Here is a 19,324-nt window from a genome sequence, read left to right on the forward strand (position 1 = left end):
GTGGATTCATTAAACTGTGACACCGCATTTCCAAGATATGTATGTTTTCAAATTTTTTGGAATTTATCTGTGAATGGCCTTATAAGTTGTGTGTTACATCTCCTCTCGGATGAGCTGCAGCTGCATTGTGTTCCAGTATGCATTCTAGTGGCAATTGTGGAAGAGAAAGCTAAGAGTCTACATTCAAGAGCATAATGCATTATGCTGAACAGGTGAAGTGGATAGAGCTCACATGGGGGCCAAACTTCCCCAGTGGCTATCTTGGAGTTGGGCAAGACTACCTGGAAGCCATCTTTAAAGTGTGCAAGGTGAGAAGTTTGCCAGGAGTGGGAGGCAGGCAGAAGAGTTGCGGAACATGGGGTTAAAGACCCAGCGGCTTACAGATAGGGCATTCACATGCTAGGACTGCATGCCAGCACGCCCATTTCTGCAAACCCTGCATCAAGAGCCATTTCCTGCTGCCTAGTGAATAGATATGTACTTACTTACTCATGTCTCAGTGTGGCATTGTTATTATACCTGACTAAATGTCAGTGTTCCAGCTGCCCTGCACTATGAGCTCACTGCATAACAAAGATCCACACGGTTCCTATAGGTAAGAGTCATCAGACCAGGTAGGTATTTTACTGCTAAAAGAGTGCATTCAGGTGCTAATTGACCTCTCCCTTGGCTAAGGAGCCCAGCCTGTCCCACTGACAGGAATATGCATAAGAGGAGCACCAGAAATTCAGTCCAAGGTAGATAAAAGTCTCTTCCATACCGCGAATGCCAACACTATGGCCTAAAGAGTGTGTCGAGACCACCTTTAAAAAGGCAGACAGAAGCTCTCCAGCTGATTATGCTCAGCCACAAGAAATTACTGTGAATCCTGGGTGAAGCTGCATTTACAGAGTAAATAATGGGTCAAGCTTGCTTTAAAGTGGATGACAAAAACTCTTCCATCCCACTATTCATAGCCACAAAGGATTGCTGTGAGCTTGGATGAAGTTGCATTTACAAGATGGAATGTGTCAAGATTCCCTTAAAAGGGCAGACAGAAGCTCTCCTGCCCACTATTCAAAGCTGCAAAGGATATCTGTGGGCCTGGGTGAAGTTACCATATCCAGGTTATTGAGAATACCTCAAGCTGCATTCCAATACTGTTGCTACCAACTGCATAAAGCCTCCCTCAGCAGAGAGCATGCCAACTGAATAGAATAGAGAGGATAAGCTGGCACTTTATGTTCAGCACAAGGCTTTGCCTCTGTTGGCCATTCTCTTTAAGGTAGGTAAGTTTACCATGAGTGGAGGAGAACCAGAAGGACAAGGTAAGAAACCAGAGTAGGTAAGAAACTTGCTACAGCATTTCATAAGTCAGAAGAAGTAGCCTGCATGGCCTTCCAGGGACAGGTTCTCTTTGAGACAGTCCAGGTCAACAGCATTAGAAATGTGGCTGAAGTTGAACACTTGTCATTACTGGTAGAAGAAGGCTAGAGTACATATTTAAAGGTCCTTCTAATTGTTAATAAGCGTATTTTCTCCATTTGTGGTCTCGACATATCCTCTGAAGTTTTTCTGGGTCAAGGTGTTTCTGCCTCAATTGTGGTGGCAAACGGTTCACTATTCAAAATTCCCATGGTGGCATTATCTGGTATGCATCTTAAAGCTTTGGGCTCCGTTTCCACTGATGCGATTTTGGACGCGGTCGCATGACAGGTCACAGCCCATTGGTTTCAGTGGCACCTATTCCAGTCTGTGCAATTAAAAGTTGCAGCAACATTGAAGGGGTTCCTGCACTACCTTGATGTGACTTTTTTATGCAACTTTGATCTAGAGACTGTAAAGTTGGATTGGGGCTGCACTCAAGGTCGCACTCAGAATCGTGCAACATTGGGGTCACAGTAGTAGAGGCGTAACCTTAAGAGGCTGGGTTCAGATGCAAGTTTTCCATAGAAAAATACATAATTTGCATTGCCTCCCTTTGCCTGCCTCCCTTTCTGGCTTGGCAGGTATCAAAGATAATTAATGTTCCATTAATGTTCCCATCCCTTAAGCATTTCTGTGACTTGCTTTGGGACCCGTGTGCTACCATTCTGGGATCCTGCTCCTTGTCTATTGGTCAGCACCTCATGTATTAGGATGCTGGGCCTAGTACTAGCCTAATGCAGAGAGATCCCTACATAGAGAATTATTGGTGCAGGCTCTATCAAGCAACCTGACATGGTCTTCCAGATATTCCAGTAATTTGGATAGGTTCAGAGATCGTCACTGGAACCGGCTCACTTTGAGAATGTCTGGATGGCCTTACTCACAGATTTGGACAGAGTGCTTTTTCATTGATAACTTTACACATTCTAGTCTCAGATTCAAGCTGTCTTTACCAGCAGCAATCTGTATTTCCACTTGTGTAGGAGAAGCCTGGAACTGAGGGTAGCCTCATATGAGGCAATACTTTGGCCTGGTTTCACCCCAGGCTTTTACAGGCCTCTGTTCTTCGAGGGACAAGTTCACTCAGTCTTTGGTCAGGTGATTTTCCTATTTCTGAGACTCAGGAGTCTGGCTCTAGAGTAAGGAATTCTTCTCTTCCTGTTAAGGAATTGCCATGGAAAGACACCTCAGACAGTGGATCATTCTGGATAAGAGGTTGGTTATCTTTGGCGTTGTCTTTTCCAAGGTAACATCCAGAAGTTCTGGGCTGTTTTATATAATCTGGATCCAAGCAGACAATGCCATAAAGGTACTGTACTTACATTTTCAGGTGGATTCAATTTTACAGTACCAAAGGCTAGATTGGTATCCTTGGTAAAAAGTCAGGCTCCAGCCTTGTCAGGCATGAGCATTCCAGGTATAGATCTTGGCAGGCAGACTGTATCTGACAGCAGTGCCTAAACCTGTGAGATTGATCTCCTCAAACAGGACATCCTTATTCAGTTCCTTTATCTGCATCCAGTTCGCCCCGGGGGCCTGTACTGGAAATTTGAATGCTAGTGCAGATGGGGAGGGTATCACAGATGGTGTTCAATTAGTTTTTTCTATCAGGCAAACATTCCCCCATATCTGAAGCCAGCTTCTCGTATAAGAATTATTGGGGAAGCTCTTCGAGCTGCAGGAAGTTCACAGCCTTGCTGTTGTCATGACATCAAGAGTCTATGGGCATTTGCTTGCCTATCCCATAGTGCGATGTCAGCCAACATGGCAGGCAGGGGAGCCAATATGGTTCTTTTATGGCAAGTTTTTTCAGCACTACTGATGGGCTTAGTAGTCCACACTACACCTGTCTTTGGCAGGGAGCCAGTAGCTTACTCATTTTCTTATGATCTAATTTGCTGACGCTTCCCACCCTGATAGCTAGTTCTTGATCTATCATAAGCATGCTGCTGTGGAAGCACGAGAAAAACAGAAAATTGTATCCTACTTACTGTAATTTTCTTTTCCTGGTGCCTATCCATGGCAGAATCCCAAACCCACCCAGTTTGTTTCTAGCGATGTACAGGAAATGGGCTGTTGTGTGGGTGTTAACTTTTTATAGCTATGCACTGGTCCTGTTGGCAGAAGTAGGCGGGGCTACTATCATACATATGCTGCCATGGATAGGCACCAGGAAAAGAAAATTACAGTAAGTAGGATACAATTTTCTGTTTTTCTGATATCCTTCTCCACTCATTTTCAATAGAACAAGGAAGGGTTATAACCTCTATAAGATTTTTTTTGCCATCTGTGTCTTATTGCAGAGATTTCCCTTCACCTCCTGCCCCATTTCAGTAAATTCAGAAAATCAAAACAGTATGCTATTTTCATATATAAACAGAAATTTAGTAAAATAAAATAAAAGTGAAAAGTGAAAATAAAAGTGAAAGTAAAAGAAAGTCCCATATTTTGTATTGTCCCATCAACAGGAAGTGAGAGGAAATCCAGGAAAATAAAGGGAATTCCTTAGGCCCCCTAGGTCACCAGAACTAGTGCCCCCATTGGGAGATTTCTCCCTCTATTACTTTTCTGGGGACAATACAAAATGTGTGACTTTCTTTTATTTTGACTTTTCACTTTTTTTTCACTTTTATTTTATTTATCACTAAATCCCTGTTTATATCTGAAAATAGCATACTGTTTTGAATTGCTGAATTGACTTACATGATTTTTTAGGGGGGGGGTCTTATCCTAATTTACGTATAATAAATGTATAACAATGAATATAATATGTAACCTTTTTCTGGTATTATGACGTTGAGTCACCTTGTCCATGGTCAAATTTCTTGCCAGGACCTCCCAGTCCCCCAACGCCTGGACCCCAGAATGCAGCTGATACCTCAGATACATATTCATACGAGTGGGAAAATGAACAGCAGCATACCTCTACAATAGTAAGTCACATGCATGAAACAACAGCATTTTACTGGATGTAGTACATTGATAGTTATAGTATTCCTCTTAATAATCTAACAAGAGAAATCATAGAGAAATTATTTTCCAAATCAGGATAGGTACCTGAATATATAAATTGTTTGCTTTTTGTACACTTATGTGTTTGCTTATTGTAAATTAAATAAAAATGAGCCAGTGTCTCCTTTCGGCTCCATATTAAAAGCTGCATTCAGACATGTCTCGGTGGTCACCAGCAGGTGTTTGAAAAGAGATGTCATGTTAATGCTTTGTTAGTTTACTATTTGAGTTAAATGGACTGTTTAATTAACTGTTTATTCTGCATCCTTCCAGCTGAGAAACTGATATTTAATATCGCCTTCATTCCTACAAATCCTGCCACTTTTAGAAGAAAATTTTTTTTTTGATCATATTAACCACTTCAGAAGGATTTGCCCCCTTAATGTCCAGGCCATTTTTTGCGATATGGTACTGCGTCACTTTAACTAAAAATTGCGTGGTCGTACCCAAACAAAATTGATGTCCTTTTTTACCCACAAATAGAGCTTTCTTTTGGTGGTATTTGATCACCTCTGCGGTTTTTATTTTTTGCGCTATAAACAAAAAAAGACAGACAATTTTGAAAAAAGATTATTTTTTTACTTTCTGCTATACATATGCAAATAATAATAAATAAAAAAAATTATATATATATAGAAACCAATGAGCTTCCAGATTTTATTACCAAAGCTTAATTGAACTAGCTGGGGTTAGAAGCTCATTGGTTTCTATGCAGAAGTGAGCCTGATTTTGCACTTTCCAGCTTTAGAAAATAAACCCCATTGTGTACTTAAAAGTGGGGTATGCCTGTATATAAAAACAAATGTATTTATCAGTTTAGACTGATATATATTCTTCTATTTATTTTTGGTAAAAAAAAATCGCAATACGTGTATATTGATTGGTTTGCGCAAAAGTTATTGCGTCTACAAACTACAGGAGAGATTTCGGGACTTTTATTTTTTATTTTTTGTTTTTACTGGTAATGGCTGTGATCTGCGATTTTTAGTGGGACTGCACATTACAGCGGACAAATCTGACCCCAAATGAATGGGGAATTGCCTTGTTTACATAGGCAGTTCCCTGTACTGCTTCTGTACACAGCGATCACGGGTCGCCTGCGGACATCGAGTCCACGCGCCCGCTATCCTCCTTGCACAGACCGATGAACAGGTATGTCGGTTTGTGCAGGAGAGCCGACCTGCCACAGTAAATTTACATGAGCTGGTCGGCAAGTAGTTAAATACAAAACATAATTAGAAAATATATGCGTGTCCTTTATTACTAGGTGATGATGGCAAACGTTCAGTCAATGCATACATAGTCTAAGCATCAGTTTCTATAAGAAGAAATCAGAGCAGTAATCTGTAGCTTGAGCAGAGTGCTGCAAAAATATGTGGCTGATTTACTAAAAGCAAATAGACTGTGCACTTTGCAGTGGAGTTGCACTTATTTTTCGCAGAGCTTAATGTGGTAAGCTTCACTCTGTCAAGAATACCCAATTTATGCAAAGATTTAAAATAAAAACAGCATTTTTGCATTGGGTGATTGAAATCAGCAGAGCTTCACAACAATTACCAAGCTCTGGGGAAAATGAGTGCATCTGCTCTTCAAAGTACACAGTCTATTTGCCTTTAGTAAATCAACTCCTATGCATCCAAGGGGGTCAACACACAACAACTTTTACAAGATTACAATTATAGCTAAATGACTAGAGTCTTGGCAAAATAAGGTACATTTTAAACAAAGAGGAGGTTTAAACGGTGTCTATTCTAAACCAAGGGTCTCCAAACTTTTTAAACAAAGAGCCGTTTGCTGTCCTTTAAACTTTGGGGGGGGGGGGAGGGAGGCAACTGGCATCAATGAGAGTAAACAATGCCCCATCTTTGGTATTAGGAAGAGGAATAGTGCTCCATAGTTGTCAGTGGGAAGAATAGGGCACCATCATTGATGTCAATGGAAGGAGTAGTGCCCCTTTGTTGGTGTCAATGCAGGAATTATTGCCTCATCATTTGTGTCAGTGGGGGGAATTGTGTCTCTTATCGGTGGGAGGAATAGTGCACCAAGAGCCAGGTAAAGGCAAGCAAAGGATTGCATTTGGCCCCCGGACAGCAGTTTGGAGACCAGTGGTCTAAACCAAAGAACAAACATGTAATACACTGTAGCTTACCATTCTTTAGATGGTGGGCCTGTTTTTTTTTCCCTCTAATTTATTCTGATAGTAGGACACTTTCTGTACTAGAGTGACAACACATATTCATCACACTGTTTCTACGCTAAAGCAGTGTTGTCATCCTAGGGCAGAACTACAGAACATTTACAATTCACTTAAATTCCATAACATATGCAAAGGTTTTCTGTAGTTCAAAAAAGAGAACTGAGCAGGGGTAATAATACATTTTGATTTAACACTGCAGAGGTCACAGGAAATTACTGGAGTATTGGGGTTTATTTACTAAAGGAAAATCCATTTTGCACTACAAGTGCACTTGGAAGTGCAGTCGCTGTAGTTCTGAGGAGGACATAAAAGGAAAATAGAAAACAGCATTTTTGCTTGTACATGATTGGATGATAAAAATCAGCAGGGCTTCCCCACATTTGAGATCTTCCCTTCTGATCTACAGCAACTACACTCCCAAGTGCACTTGTAGCCCAAAGTGGATTTACCTTTCGTAAATCAATCCTATTGGCACTTATTGAACAGACAAAGCAAAACTCTTTCCATGGTATATTTAACAAACCAAATGGGAGAAAGACATTCATTGTTAGGGTTTACATACCCTTTAAATACAAATATTGAGAATTTCTATCTAAGATGATAGGACTGTTTTTATTATAACCCCAAAATCTGATAAAACATGATTCTTTCTATTTCTGGTGATATTATTGTAAGAAGAAATTTATGGGAAAAATACAATATCACATTCGTTTCTGAGAAATTGATTCAATCCCAAATAATCAAAAGCATATTCAATAACAACATGAGGCCAGGATGTTCTAAGCCTTGGTGTGCTGGTAGGTCAAATCCTCCCTACATGTTTCGACCATAAAAATGGCTTCGTCAGGGGAAATGGAATGAGATCAATGTGAGAAGGCAATTCTATAAAACAAAGAAAAACAGATACAATGTTAATGCAAAAATATGAACCGCAGTATATACTGTGTAGATCAACAGGATCCCACCAATGCTAAAAATCAAAAAATGTCCACAAACCCTATCCCAGATGGATAATAGACGTCCCCCCGATAGGTGCCAAATACATACCTCCAAAGTCAGCGTGAGAGGAGCAAGCACAGCATAGACCATGCAAACGAGCCCCCCAAAAAAGTCCACCTTAGTATAACTGTAGGGGGAAAAGGGCAGTCTGAAAAAAATAAAAAATAAAAAAAGTAGAAATAATTTTTTCATGTAAAAAGTATGCCCAGTTGTACCCAATTTGGGGTAGAACCAAGAACGGAACTCCCAAAAAAAGGGATATAATAGGGACATAGCATGAGGCCACCAGGGCCTTCCAAATATACATACCCAATAAAAACAAAAGCTCATGTAAAGTACGGAGACGCTAGTAGATGACAAAACAATGATAAGGTTAAGGTCAAGGATGGTTAATCCTGAGTTCAACAATGATTCAGATAGGTTCAAACTGGAGGAGAGAGAAATTATTTGAAAAATTTAATAGACGCTAAAATTCATAAGTGAAAAATGGAAAACTATGCAGTGGAAAAGAAAAGTAAATAAAATGCTTACCCAAGCTTTAAGGATAGCAAATAAGCCCAACAGGGGTAATTTAGAACAAATAAATCCCCTGAATAAGGACAACGCTCTTATTGATGGACAGATAGAAAAAAGAGAGCAGAAGTCCGGTGCATGGAAAATACCTAATGGGTGAAAAATAAAGCAAAAAGGAACAGAGACAGAGAAGCGCCTCCATGGAACCAGCACTGAATGGCCAATTCCACTGCCTAATATACCCCCCACCCATTCGGCGTGATCACGTCACCGTCGAATGGGAGCGGACATGATGCGATCTCAGCGCATGCGCCCAGTCCATCTCCTGAGCCTACAATGCCCAGAGTGCTTCACTAAAACATGATGAACGTGGGCGGTGTTAGGCTCCAGTTCCATGGAGGCGCTTCTCTGTCAGTCAGTTTACCTTAAGGTTAGTACTAATCAGTATGACGCTCTGCTCTATATTTCTCTTTTTTTTATTTCAGCAACCGTAACTGATTTAGTTTTTTGTTGGCTTTATTTTTCACCCATTAGGTATTTTCCATGCACCGGACTTCTGCTTTCTTTTTTCTATCTGTCCATCAATAAGAGCGTTGTCCTTATTCAGGGGATTTATTTGTTCTAAATTGCCCCTGTCTGGCTTATTTGCTAACCTTAAAGCTTGGGTAAGCATTTTGTTTACTTTTCTTTTCCACTGCACATTTTTCCATTTCTCACTTATGAATTTTAGCGTCTATTAAATTTTTCAAATAAATTCTCTCCACTTTTTTTTTTCCTCTCTCCCCCCAGTTTGAACGTATCTGAATCATTATTGAACTCAGGATTAACCATCCTTGGCCTTAACCTTATCACTGTTTTGTCATCTACTAGCACCTCCATACTTTACATGAGCTTTTGTTTTTATTGGGTATGTATATTTGGAAGGCCCTGGTGGCCTCATGCTATGTCCCTATTATATCCCTTTTTTGGGGGTTCCGTTCTTGGTTGTACCCCAAATTGGGTACAACTGGGCATACTTTTTACATGAAAAAATTATTTCTCCTTTTTTTCTTTTTTAGTTTTTTCAGACTGCCCTTTGCCCCCTAGAGTATTCTAAGGTGGACTTTTTGGGGGGGCTCGTTTGCGTGGTCCATGCCGTGCTTGCTCCTCTCGCACTGACTTTGGAGGTATGTATTCGGCCCCTATCGGGGAACATCTATTAACCATCTGGGATAGGGTTGGTGGACATTTTGTGAATTTTAGCATTGGTGCGATCCTGTTGATCTACACAGTATATACTGGGGTTCATATTTTTTCATTTACATTGTACCCGTTTTTCTTTGTTTTAAAGAATTGCCTTCTCACATTGGTCTCATTCCATTTCCCCTGACGAAGCCATTTTTATGGCGAAACATGTAGGGAGGATTTGACCTACCAGAACACCAAGGCTTAGAACATCCTGGCCCCATGTTGTTATTGGATGTGCTTTTGATTATTTGTGATTGAATCAATTTCTCAGAAACTAATGTGATATTGTATTTTGTTATATTTTTGTTATAAATTGTGAATAAATTCTTTTTATATATATATCTTTATGTCTATTACTAATTAGGAACCGCAATAATCCCCCTCCTTCCCAACCACCATTTTTTTCTATTGTAAGAAGAATTTGCAGGATAAAGCCAAAAAGTAATTGTCTTATGTGGAACTGTCATACGGTGTGTGTGTGTGTGTCATTATTAAAGACAACAGCAAGCCTAAGGCCATGTTTTTTCTATGTTCTGAAAGCTGTGACCATGATGGCCAACAATTATGTGTGCTAACGCAAAATGATTGGCTTGGCCTGTCAATAAAAGGCGAAACAGGCTTTTATTGCCTTTTTAGATCACATTGGACTGTCACAGAAATTCCCCTGGCTGCTCTCAGTGCTGTGCGTGGTGTTGTCATATGGGCTAGTGAATAATTATTAACAGGTCTCTCTGGAGGTCCCTCTGCAGGGATGCCAGTATGAATAACTGAGGTTACCAGATGGCTTCAGGTCAGCAGGGACAGATGAGTGAATTTTCATTAACTGACAGTTTATTGGATTATGTAATGCAATTACCCATAAAGGTGCCTTTACTATAAGTTATGGTGGTTATTGACCTGTTCATCATTGTAATGATACACACAGTGAAGATTTTAGGAAGAGCTTGTACGTATGATAAATTGAGTTTTCTTGTAATTTGAATATTACATATACAGTACATATATTGTATACATTTATACACATAACATTTTTTATTACATTCAATTATTACATATGTTTTATAAATCAGAGCATGAAAGTAAATCTATCTAACTATCTATCTTTGAACAAAAAATGAACAAATTGTTTCTTGATGGATAAAACCTAGAATAGCTACAAATCCCAAAGCTAAATTCAAAAACACATAGTTTTAAAAATAGTATTGTAGTTGCATACTTTAAAACTGTCTGCAGCCATGGACACCCCAGCCAGCTGTCTACATCCTAGGTGACTTGACCCCTCCTGGTTTAGTTATAAGCAGGTAGCTCTGATGTCACTATGCCAGTATTTGCATTGTAGGGGGTCTTAACTGGAGATACAGGTAGGCTATTCTCCACATCTTCTCATCCAGCTCACCCCAGTCCAGAGCCACTAATAATTGTATGTTGCCTTCTAACTACCCAGTACATTACTAAGAGCCAGCATACTGTCTTTATACAGTGGGCCCTTGGGAGCTGAAGCCTTGCATGATGCACCTACATGGGCAGAAAGATTTATTGGGCATTTCTCAGAACCCTCTTTCCAGCCAGTACTACTGAGAGACTTGTACAGAATCCTGTAATAACATCTCATGGATTAAAGCTGAAGTTTAATTTGCTTATATTTGCCTTCTCTGAAATTCCTAAAAAAAAAAAAAAAAAAAAAAACTTTCCGTTTTCATTGCATACCTTATTGCGGACAAAATGATATCATCTCTGTGTCTCTCGCTTTTTTTTATGTCCTTAATTGTGAAAAGTTATGCAAATATCAAAATGCCTTAGTGGGTGGATGTCAGTCTGGAGGAGTGTAAAGATGCAAAGTCACCAGAAAATAGATGTGCTGCACATGTTTATTGTGAATATAGTGGCACATAAAAAAAAAAAACAATGTTTTGGGACCTCACAGGGTCCCTTTTCAAAATCACCATGTTGCATTGAGAAAGTAAAAAAAAAAATCAACATCTTATTACATTACATTTCATTCATTAATCAAGAACCCCTCGTTACCCCATCTACCCTCCCCCCCCCCCCCATGTGCACTATATCTCATCCCTATATAACAATCAAATCTCTCTCTTCCCTTTTCCCTTTTTCTTTTTAATTTTCTTGGACCCCCCACCTCTTCTCCTATCACTCCATACCAAGTTCTAATTTCCTTGAGTTATTTCCCACACATACCTCCAAGAATTTTTCCATGTGTCTTTCCTCTCCACCTCTATCTCCTGTTCCTCCTCTCTATCTTGCTCCCACTCTAGTTTTTGTATGTAATTTACTCCATATATCCGGTCATGTATAATGGGACTTTCTATATTCTGCCATTTTCTTGTAATCAGTCCCTTTGCGACATTGAGTAAGGTTGGGATTATCAAGGCTTTATACTGTCTCGCCGGTCTACTTGTTCCATGGAACAAACAGACCCACGGATCAAATATTCATTAGTTATTTTCTTTATGAGTTCTATAATCCCTGTCCAAAATTGTTTTTATTGTAGGGCATTACCACCATATATGTAACATCGTGCCTCTCGTTTTACACCCTCTCCAACACTCTGGTGAGGTCTCAGATTGAAAACTACTCACTCTATCCGGAGTCAGGTACCATCTCGCTAGGCATTTATAATTTATTTCCGCCATCTCCAGTCCAATGCCGATTCATGTGTCAATCTCCATATTTTTCCTAATCTACACTTAGTACAACTCGTACTTTGTATCTTAGAATTTGGTTCTGGCATGGCACCATCTATGTCTATGACATTCAGTTTGATCACCCATCGTCCCAAGGTTCAGTACCATGAGGAGTGCATCTTAATTTGGACTTTATAGAGTCTGGAGGAGTGGGCATTCCTAAACAGACTTAATTGGCTAAGCTGGGGGGTAGAGGTCCAGACGGTGCTGGGCATCCTTCAGCTCAGAAATGAGGTGGCCTATATCAGGTTTGCTTCAACCTCTAATGCAGACTGAGAAAATCTCACAGTGTGCAGTGTAAACAATTTCCGTACAGGAGAGGAGCTTGTAAAACAGTGCAAGGCTGAAGGTAGGGCTGGAATTCAGCTTTAAATAAAGGTATGTTTTGGGTTCTACAAGATAGATTTAACATTATTCCAAAAGAGATATTCCCTGTAAATTGGGAGGGAGCCTGGCATATGAACATTTCACTGCCTGGAGCTCAGCATAAAATAGTTCAGACTACTGCAGCATAGGAGAAAATGCTATGCTTTTCATTTCTTGCCTTTTTGACATTGAAATGTATCCATGTCATGAATAGTGATGGACGAACTTCCGACGGGACGTTTCGCGAACGCGAAACGCGAACGGACACAAACGTTCGCGAAAACGACCGTTCGCCGCGGGCTCCATTGACTTCAATGGGAGGCGAATTTCGCAAACCTTTAGGTCGAATTTGCGGCCACGGGGTAATTATTAGGGGGTAGCACGTAGTCCCACCACCTGGACAATAGCATAATACATGTATGAGGTGAATTTGGGATCGATAACTACAAGCATTTTTTTTTTATTTGGGAAATTGTTCTGACAATTCAGGACTATGGAGCTAATGAAGGCAATGGAGGAGAGGGAAGGTCAGGGACCAGGGTAGGCAAACAAGAGGGTGCAGGAGATACAGAGCACTGACAGCAGCACCGTAATACAGAGCACTGACATCAGCACCGTGACATACAGCGCTGACAGCAGCTCCGTGACATACAGCGCTGACAGCAGCTCCGTGACATACAGCGCTGACAGCATCTCCGTGACATACAGCGCTGACAGCAGCTCCGTGACATACAGCGCTGACAGCAGCTCCGTGACATACAGCGCTGACAGCAGCACCGTGACATACAGCGCTGACAGCAGCTCCGTGACATACAGCGCTGACAGCAGCTCCGTGACATACAGCGCTGACAGCAGCTCCGTGACATACAGCACTGACAGCAGCTCCGTGACATACAGCGCTGACAGCAGCTCCGTGACATACAGCGCTGACAGCAGCACCGTGACATACAGCGCTGACAGCAGCTCCGTGACATACAGCGCTGACAGCAGCTCCGTGACATACAGCACTGACAGCAGCTCCGTGACATACAGCGCTGACAGCAGCTCCGTGACATACAGCGCTGACAGCAGCACCGTGACATACAGCGCTGACAGCAGCTCCGTGACATACAGCGCTGACAGCAGCTCCGTGACATACAGCGCTGACAGCAGCTCCGTGACATACAGCGCTGACAGCAGCTCCGTGACATACAGCGCTGACAGCAGCTCCGTGACATACAGCGCTGACAGCAGCTCCGTGACATACAGCGCTGACAGCAGCTCCGTGACATACAGCGCTGACAGCAGCACCGTGACATACAGCGCTGACAGCAGCTCCGTGACATACAGCGCTGACAGCAGCTCCGTGACATACAGCGCTGACAGCAGCACCGTGACATACAGCGCTGACAGCAGCTCCGTGACATACAGCGCTGACAGCAGCTCCGTGACATACAGCGCTGACAGCAGCTCCGTGACATACAGCGCTGACAGCAGCTCCGTGACATACAGCGCTGACAGCAGCTCCGTGACATACAGCGCTGACAGCAGCTCCGTGACATACAGCGCTGACAGCAGCTCCGTGACATACAGCGCTGACAGCAGCTCCGTGACATACAGCGCTGACAGCAGCTCCGTGACATACAGCGCTGACAGCAGCTCCGTGACATACAGCGCTGACAGCAGCTCCGTGACATACAGCGCTGACAGCAGCTCCGTGACATACAGCGCTGACAGCAGCTCCGTGACATACAGCGCTGACAGCAGCTCCGTGACATACAGCGCTGACAGCAGCACCGTAAGCAGCCCCAGGAGGAAGTCAGCACAGCACAGGGATGGTGTGATCCCCTCATAATAAGAACCCCCAGGAGGAAGTCAGCACAGCACAGGGATGGTGGGAGCCCCTCATAATAAGAACACCCAGGAGGAAGTCAGCACAGCACAGGGATGGTGGGAACCCCTCATAATAAGCAGCCCCAGTAGAAATATGACACCGCTCAACCTCTTCAAAGAGGAGGGTAGGGGCATATAGTACGGTGTGCTTTTTTGGGTCAGGGAAGTGAGCCAAATGAATTAAGAAGGTCTGTGTGCTTGATTCCAAAAATTGTTTATAGACATATACATGGTCTACTGATCACATGTGTTGAATTCCTCCGAGATCCATGCCTCATTCATTTTTAGAAATGTGAGGTAGTTAACACTGTGGTGAGCTAGGCGAGTACGCTTATCGGTCACAATCCCCCCTGCTGCGCTGAACGTCCTTTCGGACAGGACACTGGATGAGGGGCAAGCCAACAGTTCGATTGCAAATTGGGCAAGCTCTGGCCAGAGGTCAAGCCTGCCCACCCAGTAGTCTAGGGGTTCATCACTCCTCAGAGCGTCCACATCGGCCGTTAACCCAATGTAGTCGGACACCTGACGGTCTAGGCGTTCCCTGATGCTGGATCCGGATGACACCTGTCGATGGGTCGGCTGAAAGAATGACCTCATATCCGAAGTCACCAACACATCTTCAAACCGGCCTCTTCTTGCAGGCGCTGTTGGATTGGTACCCGCAAATCCTTCTCTGGGAGTGGGAATTGCTCCTCTGCCAGCGCACGCAAAAGCAGAATGCAGCATTTCTCGAAGCAAGGCCTGGAAGTGCTGCATTCTGACAGCCCTCTGCGACGGCGGTAACATTTCCGCCATTTTGTGTTTGTACCGGGGGTCTAAGTACGTTGCCACCCAGTACTGGTCCTTGACCCTCATGCTTTTTATACGGGGGTCCCTATTAAAACACTGGAGCATGAAGGCCCCCATTTGCACTAAAGTGGAAGCGGTGTGGTGGCCTGGCTCCTGCTCATCATCCAGGATAATGTCGTCCTCTTCATTCTCCTCTCCCCATCCTCGCACAACAGGGATCCCAGAAAGGTTTAAAGCATGCTCTTCTTGCTCCTGCTCATCCGCCCCGGCACCATCCTCCTCTGACTCCTCATCAGACTCCTGTTGTTGACTTGTCTCAGATAGAGTAGCCCCCCCTGGGAATTCATCCAGCATTGCGACTTCCTCATCTTCCCGCTCCTGCTCCTCCACAGCCTGATCAATGACACGACGCAATGCACGCTCCAGAAAGAAGGCATAAGGTACCATGTCACTGATGGCGCCATGGCTGCGACTGACCAGTTTGGTGATCTCCTCAAATGGCCGCAGAAGTCTGCATGTGTCGCGCATGAGCAGCCACTGGCGCGGTGAAAAAAAACCCAGCTCCCCAGAACCGTTTCTTTCGCAGAGTTCATACAGGTAGACGTTAACTGCACGTTTCTGCTGGAGCAGCCTATCAAGCATATAGAAGGTTGAGTTCCATCGCGTCGGGCAATCGCAAATAAGACGTCTGACCGGCAGATGGTGTCGCCGCTGAATGTCAGCAAGGCGAGCCATGGCCGTGTAAGATCTTCTGAAATGGGCCGAGATTTTCCTTGCCTGCCGCAAGATGTCCTGGACCCCAGGGTATTTGACAAGGAATCGCTGCACGACCAAGTTTAAGACGTGTGCCATGCACGGCACGTGCGTGATTTTGCCCTGTTTCAATGCGCTAAGCAGATTGGCACCGTTGTCACACACCACTTTACCAACTGTCAAATTGAGCGGTGTTAGCCACTCATCTGCCTGTGAACGCAAAGCTGAAAGGAGTGCCGGGCCAGTGTGGCTCTTTGCTTCCAGGCACAACAGACGCAGCACGGCATGGCAACGTCTCACCTGGCATGTGGAATAGGTTCTGGGGAGCTTGGGCGGTGCAGTGGAAGAGACGCTAGCAGCGGAAAAGGAGGAGGCAGCTGAGGAGGAGAGGGAGGAGGATGGAGTAGGAGGAGGAGAAGAAGAGTCAGGCCTGCATGCAATCCGTGGCGGTAAAACCAAATCTACACGGGTGCCACGGGTTACATGCTTGACGGCCGTCAGAAGGTTCACCCAGTGGGCAGTAAAACTGATATACCTTCCCTGCCCGTGTTTGCTAGACCACGTGTCTGTGGTCAGATGTATCTTGGCACCGACACTGTGTGCCAGAGATACATTCACTTGCCGCTGAACATGGCCATATAGCTCTGGGATGCCCTTCTCTGAGAAATACTTCCTTCCTGGGACCTTCCATTGTGGTGTTCCAATGGCCACAAATTTGCGAAAGGCCTCCGAGTCCACCAGTTTATATGGCAGTAGTTGGCGGGCTATGAGTTCTGACAAGCCAGCCGCCAACCGTTGGGCAAGAGGGTTATCCGGCGTCATCATTTTTTTACGCTCAAACATTAGGCCCACGGAAGCCTGCCTTTTTGCAGAAAAATGTGAGCTTGGCGTGATGGAAGGTGGAGTGGAGGACAATTGTGAGGAGAGAGGAGAAGGAGAAGTAGAAGACGAGGCTGGACGGTGAGAGCCTGCAGTGTGGCTTTGTGTGTTCCGTTGCTCCCACTGGGCTCGGTGATGGCTGCTCATGTGCCTTCTTAAGGCGGTCGTCCCTAGGTGAGTATTGGGCTTACCGCGACTAACGCGTTGACTGCAAAGATTGCAGATGGCAACGCTATTGTCAGCAGCGGACACGTTAAAAAAAGCCCACACTGCGGAGCCATGTGCCGGTGTCCTGGGAGCGCCAGATGTGACCGTACATGGTCGATGACTCGCTCCTGATACATTTGCAGTCTGCTTTGTCCCTGCTGTGCAATGTAAGTCATTGCTGCTTCTCCTCCCTATCTGCTGGTCCATATCTCCCTCTGAACTCCCCTCCTCTTCCTCTCTTGTGGGCACCCACGTGACATCACTAGACACGTCATCATCAACGTCACCTTCCCCACCGCTATAAGTAGAGTAGGCAGCAACACCGGGGACCAACCTCCTCCTTGGGCTGATCTGGGTACTGGCGTCAGACTGCTGAGTAGCGCTTGTTGCTACCTCCTCTTCCTGATCCAATACCAAGAGTGGCTGCGCATCAGAAATGTCCTCTTGATATGGATCGGAAAATAATTCCAGTGACTCAAGCGGAAGGTATGTGGTGGTGGTGGTGGTGGTCGTGTTGTTGGTGGTAGTGTCTTTGGGGGTGCACATAGCAGAGAGTGAAGAAGAGGGTGCAGATCGAGAGGATGAGGAGGGTGCAGAAGAGTAAGGCTGAGCGAGCCACTCAACCAAGTCTGGTGCATCCTTTAAAGTAATTGAACGCACCTTCTGCAACTTCCCACTTTGGCTCAAGCCTGTTGCTCCTGCCCTACCCCTACCACCCCTGCGGAAGGGCCTGCCTCTTCCTCTGCATGTCATTTTTTAAATGACCCTGTGACAAAACTCTTAGTCCCTATACCGCTGAAGGACTGCTGCAGTATAGGTGAGCGGTCAGCAGTGGTGCACGTCAACCCTATCTATTGTGGACCGATAGCGGTCCTTACAGAACAGCAGACTGTACCGCACTCAAGCCTATGTACCGTAGCACCCTATACCAAGTTACCAGTCCTTATAAGAACTTTTGTGGACCAAGCAGGTTGTGTATTAGTGTTTAGCAGACTGTACGTCAGTCCCTATACCGCTGAAGGACTGCTGCAGTATAGGGCAGCGGTCAGCAGTGGTGCACGTCAACCCTATCTATTGTGGACCGATAGCGGTCCTTACAGAACAGCAGACTGTACCGCACTCAAGCCTATGTACCGTAGCACCCTATACCAAGTTACCAGTCCTTATAAGAACTTTTGTGGACCAAGCAGGTTGTGTATTAGTGTTTAGCAGACTGTACGTCAGTCCCTATACCGCTGAAGGACTGCTGCAGTATAGGGCAGCGGTCAGCAGTGGTGCACGTCAACCCTATCTATTGTGGACCGATAGCGGTCCTTACAGAACAGCAGACTGTACCGCACTCAAGCCTATGTACCGTAGCACCCTATACCAAGTTACCAGTCCTTATAAGAACTTTTGTGGAACAAGCAGGTTGTGTGTTAGTGATTAGCAGACTGTACGTCAGTCCCTATACCAATGAAGGACTGCTGCAGTATAGGGCAGCGGTCAGCAGTAGTGCACGGCAACCCTATGTATTGTGGACCGATAGCGGTCCTTACAGAACAGCAGACTGTACCGCACTCAAGCCTATGTACCGTAGCACCCTATACCAAGTTACCAGTCCTTATAAGAACTTTTGTGGACCAAGCAGGTTGTGTATTAGTGTTTAGCAGACTGTACGTCAGTCCCTATACCGCTGAAGGACTGCTGCAGTATAGGGCAGCGGTCAGCAGTGGTGCACGTCAACCCTATGTATTGTGGACCGATAGCGGTCCTTACAGAACAGCAGACTGTAACGCACTCAGGCCTATGTACCGTAGCACCCTATACCAAGTTACCAGTCCTTATAAGAACTTTTGTGGACCAAGCAGGTTGTGTGTTAGTGATTAGCAGACTGTACGTCAGTCCCTATACCAATGAAGGACTGCTGCAGTATAGGGCAGCGGTCAGCAGTAGTGCACGGCAACCCTATGTATTGTGGACCGATAGCGGTCCTTACAGAACAGCAGACTGTAACGCACTCAGGCCTATGTACCGTAGCACCCTATACCAAGTTACCAGTCCTTATAAAAACTTTTGTGGACCAAGCAGGTTGTGTGTTAGTGTTTAGCAGACTGTGCGTCAGTCCCTATACCGCTGAAGGACTGCTGCAGTATAGGGCAGCGGTCAGCAGTGGTGCACGTCAACCCTATCTATTGTGGACCGATAGCGGTCCTTACAGAACAGCAGACTGTACCGCACTCAAGCCTATGTACCGTAGCACCCTATACCAAGTTACCAGTCCTTATAAGAACTTTTGTGGACCAAGCAGGTTGTGTATTAGTGTTTAGCAGACTGTACGTCAGTCCCTATACCGCTGAAGGACTGCTGCAGTATAGGGCAGCGGTCAGCAGTGGTGCACGTCAACCCTATCTATTGTGGA

General features: G+C 44.4%; 1 protein-coding gene across 2 annotated transcripts in view; it reads left to right on the forward strand.

The window, feature by feature from the left end:
- LOC143962744 (uncharacterized) overlaps positions 1–19,324 on the forward strand; it is a 435,927-nt gene that overhangs the window by 246,051 nt on the left and 170,552 nt on the right. For both annotated transcript variants that reach the window (XM_077472147.1, XM_077472146.1), the window contains exon 8: positions 4,240–4,340. In XM_077472147.1, coding sequence (XP_077328273.1) covers positions 4,240–4,340 — 101 coding nt within the window. The remainder of the gene's footprint in view (positions 1–4,239; positions 4,341–19,324) is intronic.

This window comes from Lithobates pipiens, unplaced genomic scaffold (assembly GCF_037356315.1).
Source record: "Lithobates pipiens isolate NorthernLeopardFrog02 unplaced genomic scaffold, aLitPip1_a1.2 Scaffold_8, whole genome shotgun sequence".
Lineage (NCBI taxonomy): Eukaryota > Metazoa > Chordata > Amphibia > Anura > Ranidae > Lithobates > Lithobates pipiens.